The sequence below is a fragment of the Genypterus blacodes genome, unplaced genomic scaffold (assembly GCF_046128005.1).
Source record: "Genypterus blacodes isolate CSIRO-AG114 ecotype Tasmania unplaced genomic scaffold, CSIRO-AGI_Gbla_v1 ptg000119l_1, whole genome shotgun sequence".
Lineage (NCBI taxonomy): Eukaryota > Metazoa > Chordata > Actinopteri > Ophidiiformes > Ophidiidae > Genypterus > Genypterus blacodes.
Window position 1 is genome coordinate 371,134 of NW_027466922.1, and position 9,258 is coordinate 380,391.

General features: G+C 40.6%; 1 protein-coding gene and 2 long non-coding RNA genes across 4 annotated transcripts; 2 read left to right on the forward strand and 1 right to left on the reverse strand.

Annotated features, from left to right (window-relative positions):
* Positions 1–545: 545 nt before the first annotated feature.
* LOC143009962 (uncharacterized) lies at positions 546–2,955 on the forward strand. The gene is made up of 3 exons (XM_076162064.1): positions 546–670; positions 950–1,075; positions 1,503–2,955. The coding sequence occupies exons 2-3, from the start codon at positions 960–962 to the stop codon at positions 2,413–2,415; spliced, it is 1,029 nt and encodes a 342-aa protein (XP_076018179.1). The 5' UTR covers positions 546–670; positions 950–959; the 3' UTR covers positions 2,416–2,955.
* A 1,647-nt stretch (positions 2,956–4,602) lies between these two features.
* On the forward strand, positions 4,603–5,770 carry LOC143009940 (uncharacterized). The gene is made up of 3 exons (XR_012964746.1): positions 4,603–4,842; positions 5,260–5,375; positions 5,633–5,770. It is a non-coding gene; the product is annotated as an uncharacterized LOC143009940 (long non-coding RNA).
* Positions 5,234–8,932, reverse strand: LOC143009939 (uncharacterized). Of its 2 annotated transcripts, XR_012964745.1 has the most exons (4): positions 8,784–8,932; positions 8,139–8,241; positions 6,592–6,736; positions 5,234–6,337 (listed from the first exon to the last, which is right to left on the reverse strand). It is a non-coding gene; the product is annotated as an uncharacterized LOC143009939 (long non-coding RNA). The 2 variants fall into 2 exon arrangements; XR_012964744.1 differs by lacking the exon at positions 5,234–6,337 and having other exon boundaries at positions 6,505–6,736.
* Positions 8,933–9,258: the final 326 nt, after the last annotated feature.

Genomic DNA, 9,258 nt, shown 5'->3' on the forward strand with positions numbered 1-9,258 from the left:
GCATCATGACAGAATGAGATGTGATCTGGGTTGTTGGTTGTTTGAGGTGTTTCTGTTACAGAGAGATGTTTCACACAGTGAGTGTGCAGCATTTGTGATAGATTAAAGTGATAAAGGCACAGAGTTTGCTAAGCTACACACAGGACACATCACATAGTAGATACATGAATAGATCTAAGTTAGACAGACACATACAGGTCTGATCACAGAGACAGATTCACTCACAGGGACAGATTTATCAACAATGAGTTCACTTCATTTGGTTTAATAACACTTAATTAAAGGGTTGCTTTAGTATTGTCACACTTACAAACTGAGTTTTTTAGGTTTAATTTCGACCTCCAATTGAATTAAGATTGATCCATTCAAATGTAAAGATGTTATTCTTCGAATTTGATGTCTTCATTGTCTTCAGATATGATGAAACTCCCACTGCCAGGTAGAATTGGTGCTTTTTCCTTCCTCTTTCATGGGAAAGAGTTGAAGCCACGCCCCTGCTCCGCTTTATAAAGGCTTCTGGTTTGAAGATGTTCAGTGTGGGTGAAGGTAATGCGCAATTAAGCTGGTTCGTTAACTGCCAATAAACCGTAAAGAAGAGAAGAAGAAGGAGAAGGAGAAGTTCAGCGTGAACAGCAGCAGCATCTGGACGTGACACTTGGACATCAGGCAGGTAAAACATCAACTAGATCTGGATTGAATTTTTTACTATATTATTTTAATCAGAAATCTAATTTTAATTATTTCAACTGATGTAATTATTTCTTTAATTTACATTTTAACTTTTACGCTCAGTTTTAATGGGTTTTCTATTTTTCAGCCATCAAATTTGAATTGTTTAGTCAATTGGACTGAGAAACGAAGTCTGCCTCCTCTTCTTCTCCTCTACATCCTCTTGCTCCCTGTCACCTCTTCTGTAATCCCTCCTCCTCTCCTTCACTCCACAACGCAGCGTTCAACAGATGGCGTCGCTGAGCTGGTTGATGGTGGCGTCCTCGCTCCTCCTGATAGCAGGAAACTGTGTGGGAGCTGTGGACCAGAACCGGCTGGCTCAGGTCGTAAAGGCCGTCAGGAAACAGTGAGTCCAAATCTGTCCCTAACCCCGAGTCCAATCCTTCACCAAAACCTGTGAACATTCCAATCAATCCACATAGACCACACCCACTTTATGGAATGTGTCACCATGTAGAACCTCTGGTGTATCGGTGAAGCTGTGAAGTTTCTAATTAACGTGGCTGAACTCTGCAGACTTTGTACAGGGAAAATACTAAAATACTACAGTAAAATGGAATGGTCTGCATGTAAAACTAAACTGTGTGTGTGTGTGTGTGTGTGTGTGTGTGTGTGTGTGTGTGTGTGTGTGTGTGTGTGTGTGTGTGTGTTTGTGCGTGTTTGTGCGTGCATGCGTGCGTGCGTGCGTGCGTGCGTGCGTGCGTGCGTGCGTGCGTGCGTGCGTGCGTGCGTGCGTGCATGCATGCGTGTGTGTGTGTGTGTTTCTTTGACAGGTATGCAATAAGCGGACAGTTCAGTCTGGTTGCAAACATCCCACTGTCACAGTTTACTGACCGTAGCTTTAACCCCTACGACCTGATGAAGATGATAAAGCCCAACACCAATGCTTTAAATGATATTAACGACGGTCGAGTGTACAAAGGCGACATGGTTGTTGTGGCCAAACCTGAGCTTCGAAAACATTCAGAGCTCCGTGTTCTTGAGGAAATCAGTGACTGGGACCCCAAAGGAAACTTCCTACTCATCTACTCCTACCTGTCCTCATGTGGTGGACAGTGTACAAATCCAAAAAACCCATTCAACATTCTAGGCTTGATTGAAAACTGTACTACACGTTGGGAAGGTAATCTTGCCTTTGTGTTTACAAAGGTATTTGACCGGACGAGGGCAGGTGACTGTATAGAGGTGAAGGATTCGATAAGAGCTCTAAAGAATCTTGCAAATGCTAGTCTCGGTATGAACAACATATTCCATTGTTACAGACCAGAAAATGAGTTTCTGTGCAGCACCTGCTCATCAGGTGGAGAGATTGCAGATCACTGCATTGATAATAATGTAGCACCGCAACAGGGAAGAAGCACAGGTCAAAGTTCAAGCAGAAGAAGAAGAAGTCTCAGCATTGAGCAGGACAGCAGCAGCAGTGGAGGGAGAGGTGGGAGGAATGAGTGCAGAACTAGAAGCAAGGAGCGTAGAGAAGGGCCGAGGGTGAGCAGAGATCCAAGTCCAGAGCGCAGAAGTGAGAGGAAGGAGCGCAGAGATCAGAATAGGGAGCACAGAGCTAGGAGCAAGGAGCGCAGAGATGGACCAAGGCAGCGCAGAGGTGAGAGAAAGGAGCGCAGAAATCCGAGTAGGAGTCTGAGTAGGAGTGGGAAGAGCAAGCATAAGAGGAGGTCCAACAAAGGTTAGAGGTCTTCTGATTCAGATCAAACCGATTTAAAATGATCTTAAATCTGCAACGATCATCTGAAATCATGCATGCATGGAGGGAAATCAAAGATTTCTTCTTCTTTATCACTTTACCTTCATTCACCTTCACTGTTAGGATTTGTTTCTTTGACAGAGCGACGCTTTTGAGTTTATAACAATCTGGACATTTCAGACAAATGTGTGTTTTGTGCGTTAACACAGCTGTAAGTTTGACCTCAGAGGGTTCAAAAGTTTAGAAGAAGAACACTTCTGGTCTGTTTGTGATTTCATACATTTGCGAGTGAGAAAAGGAAACACATGGAAGCTGACTTAATTACCAAAATAAGAGCACTTGTGTATCTACCTACATGTAAAGAAAGATGAGGAGTACAAATTGAAGATGTTGATGTACAGTGAGATGTTACAGGGAGTTTAAGCTAGAATGTGAGCTCGTCTCTGTATCACTTCCTAATATTTGTTTCTGACCAATGTAAACATTTAACTCTTTCTTGTTCTGTCCTATCACAATAAAGCTTGGCTCAGCATTCAAACCAGCTGTCTTTTATATAACAGAAAGGACTGAATGAAACTTTAATAATCTTCATACTCAAGGCTATAAACAGTTACATTTGATCAATTTGAATCTCCTGTTACATAAACTGTTCCACTGATGCAGATTTGATCCTTTTTCTCTGAGTGGATGTCAGAGGTGAACTGGTCCAAATGAACTCTATTGATCATGTTTCTGGGGCCTAAAGGGCACTGGGTCACGTTTCAGACCTGAGCTTGAACCCTAAAGACTAACCTCCATCTAAAAGATCCAAAGAAGTGTCTCCAGAAAGTGTCCAGCAGCCTGTTCAGGCCCTCTGGAGTTGATCAGATGGTGGATGTGGGTTAAGTTTGGTGTTAGATAAGCATGTTGAGTCTCTTGTGCTCTACAAATAAAGTTGCCTTGCGTTGCCTCGTGCTCGGGCTGTGTTAAGGTTCGGAGCTTAGCATAAGTTTTACTCCTGTGCCAACCGGTTTCCACAGTCAATATTAAAAAGAATAAGAATAACATATGTCCCTTTTTCACCCAGCCCTGTTTCGGTCAGCAGTGCAAACACCTATTTCAAATCTTCTGGTGTTGCAGCATCATGACAGAATGAGATGTGATCTGGGTTGTGGGTTGTTTATCACAAATGCTGCACACTCACTGTGTGAAACATCTCTCTGTAACAGCGACGCCTCAGATTAAAGTGATAAAGGCACAGAGTTTGCCAAGCTACACACAGGACACAAAACATAGTAGATACATGAATAGATCTAAGTTAGACGGACACATACAGGTCTGATCACAGAGACAGATTCACTCACAGGGACAGATTTATCAACAATGAGTTCACTTCATTTGGTTTCATAACACTTAATTAAAAGGTTGCTATTATTATTGTCACACCTTTCTGAGGTTATTAGGTTTAATTTCAACCTCCATTTAAATATAAAGATGTTATTCTTTGAATTTGATGTCTTCATTGTCTTCAGATATGATGAAACTCCCACTGCCAGGTAGAATTGGTGCTTTTTCCTTCCTCTTTCATGGGAAAAGAGTTGAAGCCACGCCCCTGCTCCTGAAGATGTTCATTGTGGGTGGAGGTAATGTGCCACTAAGCTGGTACGCTAACTGCCAATAAACCGTAAAGAAGAAGAAGGAGCAGAAGAAGGAGAAGGAGAAGGAGAAGGAGAAGGAGAAGGAGAAGGAGAAGTGCAGCAGCATCTGGATGTGACACTTGGACATCAGGCAGGTAAAACATCAACTAGATCTGGATTCAAATCTAATTTTAGTTATTTCAACTGATGTAATTATTTCTTTAATTTTCAGACAAACTTAGACGCTCAGTTTCAATCGGTTTTCTTTTTTTTAGCCATCAAATTTGAATTGTTAACTCAAACAGACAGAAAGTCAAAGAAAGACAAAGTCTGCCTCCTCTTCTTCTCCTCTACATCCTCTTGCTTCCTGTCACCTCTTCTGTAATCCCTCCTCCTTCACTCCACACCGCAGCCTTCAACAGATGGCGCCGCTGAGCTGGTTGATACGGTGGCCGAGAACCGCCACCGCTGCAAATAAAAGAAGCGCTGCAAAAATAAAAAAGCTGGTGTGCAAAAATAAAAAGCTGGTGCAAAAATAAAAAAGGCGATGCAAATAAAAGAAAGTCTGCAAAAAAGAAACGCTACTGCAAATAAAAGAAAGTCTGCAAAAATAAAAAAGTCGGTGCAAAAATAAAAACGGTGATGCAAATAAAAAAGCCACAACGGAAGAGGGTTACCGGGGACTGTTTTTGCCGATGCACCTGTGTGAGTAGAAGACGACGCCGACGCACCTGTGTGAGGAGAAGAAGACGGCGACGACGACGAGAAGAAACTACGAATAGGAAAACGAACTAGAAAGTAAGTGAACATGATAGTGTTTAATGTCGCTACGTGTACTTTTTAATGTGTTATTTGGTTAGGCCAGGTAACCCCAGGTTTGAAGTTGAACTGGAGAATGCCGGTGTATTGTTAGCTTCGGCTAACACGGGGAGACCACTAACGAGAGTGGAAGCAACTGACGGCTACAGCTTATTACTATCGTTGTTGTTGTTGCTTGTATCATTAATAGTCATGCTAACAATAATCTAAGGCGTGGGTAACAATAGTTATTTGGATGAATGTGAAGTTTAAGCTGTGTGAGGTGGCCAGGGACTTTTGTGAAAATACCATGACCATAATGTCAGATTGAGGTATTGAACTGACGGCTAAAATGTTCATGCAATTTAAGTCCAAAGCAACCTAATGATACTTGTTTTTTTTGTTTGTTTTTTGCAGATCATAATGAATTGTCCTTTTTGTGGACACCAGCAGCCTCCGAAACTACTTTGTCGGATTCAGAGGTGATCATCATGAGTCCAAGCTCTGCAGAATTCAGTGCAGCTGATACATTGGTGAGTGCCACATTTGTTGTGTCTTACATTGATTATATTGTAAGTTCTGTCTGAAAATGAAAATGTTTCTAGATTTTACATAGAAGCCATGTTTCTGATGAAACGTGCCAAAATAGCATTTTAAATTACAGTAAATGTTGCAGTGTCCTGGCCTACACATATTTTACAAACTTCAATATTTATGTTCAAATTTGTTCAGCTCTAGTTCTGTCAATCAAATTTGAAGTGCTCACTGATATATTGTTTTTTACTTCCAGATATGGGAACCTGCAGATGGAGAGTCAAGCACTGATTCAGCAGCTCTGGTAATTGTAGCTCCGAAACATAGTCTATCGTTCACACTTAGCCTTGTCTGAAAATATTGTCACACAATCAAGGCTTAAACTACTTAAAAGAATGTGTCACGCTCTGACCTAGAGATCCATGTTTGTGTACATTATATTAAACATTTCATTTTTAGACTGTTGTCAAGACCGCACATTTTTATTGTATTTGATATCAGGAATGTGCTTGCAGCTTCAGCTTGTTTCTTTAAATAAAAAATAAATAAAAAAACTACAGACTGTTCTTTTTTTTTTTTTTTAAGATTTTTTCAGGCATAGACAACTTTATTACAGACATTTGTACGTTGCTTTGGACAAAAGCCTCTGCCAAATGACAGGGGAGAGAAGAAAATGACAGCAGCAATATACAGCAGCAGCAAATACAACACATAAAAAGAAGTTTGTTTTGGTGTTGTCACAACACAAATATGTCCCTAAAATTTTTACAGACCAGCCATGTTTTTCAGGGTGATGTAGTTCTCTACAGCTGATTCCCACTGCAAAGGAGCTCTTACACCACTCTGTCGTTGCAGTTCTCCAAAAAGAGTTTCATGCTCATCCCCAGCAGGAGTTGCTGGCACTGGCATGATGCTGGTGATGTGGTTCAGGGTTTGGGCAGATGCTGGGAAACCACAATTGCTAGGAGCAAGTACAGGAAAGTGTTCACACTGAGCAACACATCAATTAAGTTTCACTTTCATGGTCATTACAATTATCTCCAGAGTTTCTTACAGGACAAGGATGCAGAGACCCAAAGACAAGCAATGATCTTAGGTTAAACTAAGTATCAAATATTAGAGAAAGCATTGCACATGAGGGAAAACTTTATTGTGAATCTTAAATTTTATAATCAAAATGTTACAAAATATTTTCAAGTGCAGTTAAGTACCCACATTTTAGAGCACCACATTATTTCAGTTTTTACGTAATTAATAATAAATAAGGTGACTCCAGGAGGTGAACTTTGTGTTTGCAGGGCTGCCATTGAAGAGATGCCTCTCCCTCAAGTCACTGAACAGATCCATCCAAAATTGGCTCCTAGATAGAAAACACAAATTCATCCAGGTCATCGTTCTTCAAGAGGTTTAGATTAATGTACAAGTCCACTTACTACTGACTCATGCCTTTTGGAGATTTCACTACAATATACCCTTTCCTTTAAAAAGCACAGCAATATACATTAAACTGAGAAATAATATAAATGCATACAGCAAATACAATAATCCAGGGTCAAGTAAAACATAAATGAATTAAAAGTGACAGAAACCTTTGTTTCCGGAACCAGCTTTCAATCCGCTGGTTGGATGTTGAAGTGCCATACATGTGGCTTTAAGCTCCTGCAAACTCGTCTGCATGCTCTGATCTCATGGTACATTGAATGGCGGCCATTATTCCATTTTCAGTGCCGCAATCTGTGCGGAGCCGCTTTGGAAAAACTCCATGCTCAACTACACAGTTGATGTAGTTTTGAGCAATTACTGAAGGGTCGTTGTTCGTCTTTCCACAATTCAGCCACATAATTTTTCTGGAGAAGCCATCAATGCAGCCACTTATGCCAATTCCAAAAGGTTTTAATTTATTATACCCATCAACGTGCCAGGTTTCGTTTGGTCCCATTGAATGATATGCCCTTCGAACAAATCTACGTCTGCAGCGATTCTCTGTTCCACATGGATCCAGCTCTGCCATTAGGTGCATCGTCTTGTCTGACGACAAGAGAGTGTTTCCGTTTCAGAATCTGCAACATCGCTCTATACCCTAAAAGCTGGCCTGATCCCTTTAGCTCCTCGGAAATAGCTGCCTGCACAGTAGCAATTGGAGTGTAGTTGATCCTTCTGGTCAGGCTTGCATGTTTTAGTCTTTTTTGTAGATTGCGAAAACTGACTGATGTGTTGTGTTTGGTTTTCAGTAAGTCCACTATTATTTCATAACTATGGCCCTCTGTGAAATATTTTTGGATAAGTTCATCCACTGGAGTACTAGCTTCAGGACCTGAGGGGTAGGACGGAGGACACTATATTAGAGGCTAAATGATGAACTGCATAATGAACATTTTCAATTTTTACAGAGGTGAATAAATGAGATTGTTAAGATTATCATGTGTGGGTGACATGGTAGTTAGTGATTAGTTATTGAGGAATCAAGCTATTCAATGCACTCGTTAAAGTTAATTAATTGAAAATGTCTTTATATAAAAGTAGCATAGTGCAAAACACTCAAAATTGTTGCATAGGATTTTTTTACAGGGATCAGTAGCCTACTAGACTAAGAAACTTTCTTAATTTTTCATGTCTTCAAATTCATTGTATTCCACATGCCTCTGTTATGGATTTCACCATATGAAGTGGTATATTCATGACTAACAGACAGTATATTCTCTGAAAAAGCATAGCAATCCATCATGTTTAAGAACCTCATTAACTGTCAGAAAGAAATGTACCTTCATCTTGAAGACTCCTTAGGAACCTGACATTTCTACAGCATGAGCCACAATATACCAGGACGGATGGAAGGTTCACCCCACAGAATGGACAAAACATGACCTGGTAAATGACAAAGCAAAAACAGTCAAGTTTAGGATTCAATCTGACATTATGGTCATGGTTCTTTCTCAAAGGTCCCTGGCCACCCCACACAGCTTAAACTTCACATTCATCCACATAACTTCTGTTACCCACGCCTTAGATTATTGTTAGCATGATTATTAATGATACAAACAACAACAACGACAGTAATAAGCTGTCTTCACTGTAGATAGTCACCACAAAACGAGCTCACTCACAGAGTCACAGTCAGATGTTGGTCCAGAAAGTGTGTCTCCAATGCTGCTGAAGCTGTTTGAATCTGAAGCTACTTAAATAAATGAGTGTGATGGCATCACGCTAACAAAACGATGTCATCCAATAACTCAAACTCCAGCTATGATGTCAAACTGACATCTGGTTAGTGGTCTCCCCGTGTTAGCCGAAGCTAACAATACACCGGCATTCTCCAGTTCACCTTCAAACCTGGGGTTACCTGGCCTAACCAAATAACACATTAAAAAGTACACGTAGCGACATTAAACACTATCATGTTCACTTACTTTCTAGTTCGTTTTCCTACTCGTAGTTTCTTCTCGTCGTCGTCGTCGCCGTCTTCTTCTCCTCACACAGGTGCGTCGGCGTCGTCTTCTACTCACACAGGTGCATCGGCAAAAACAGTCCCCGGTAACCCACTTCCGTTGTGGCTTTTTTATTTGCATCACCGTTTTTATTTTTGCACCGACTTTTTTATTTTTGCAGACTTTCTTTTATTTGCAGTAGCGTTTCTTTTTTGCAGACTTTCTTTTATTTGCATCGCCTTTTTTATTTTTGCACCAGCTTTTTATTTTTGCAGCGCTTCTTTTATTTGCAGCGGTGGCGGTTCTCGGCCACCGTAGGATTGAATTTTATACGCCGGTTATTTTAATCAGAAGTCTAATTTCAATTATTTCAACTGATGTAATTATTTCTTTCAATTACAGATAAACTTTGACGCTCAGTTTTAATCGGTTTTCTTTTTTTCAGCCATCAAATTTG

What these genes read in the sequence shown, in the direction of transcription:
- LOC143009962 (XM_076162064.1), top strand. Translation starts at nt 960, where the DNA reads ATGGCGTCGCTGAGCTGGTTGATGGTGGCGTCCTCGCTCCTCCTGATA. An exon ending in GTAAAGGCCGTCAGGAAACA is followed by an intron (nt 1,076 to 1,502) that starts GTGAGTCCAAAT and finishes TTTCTTTGACAG; the next exon opens with GTATGCAATAAGCGGACAGT.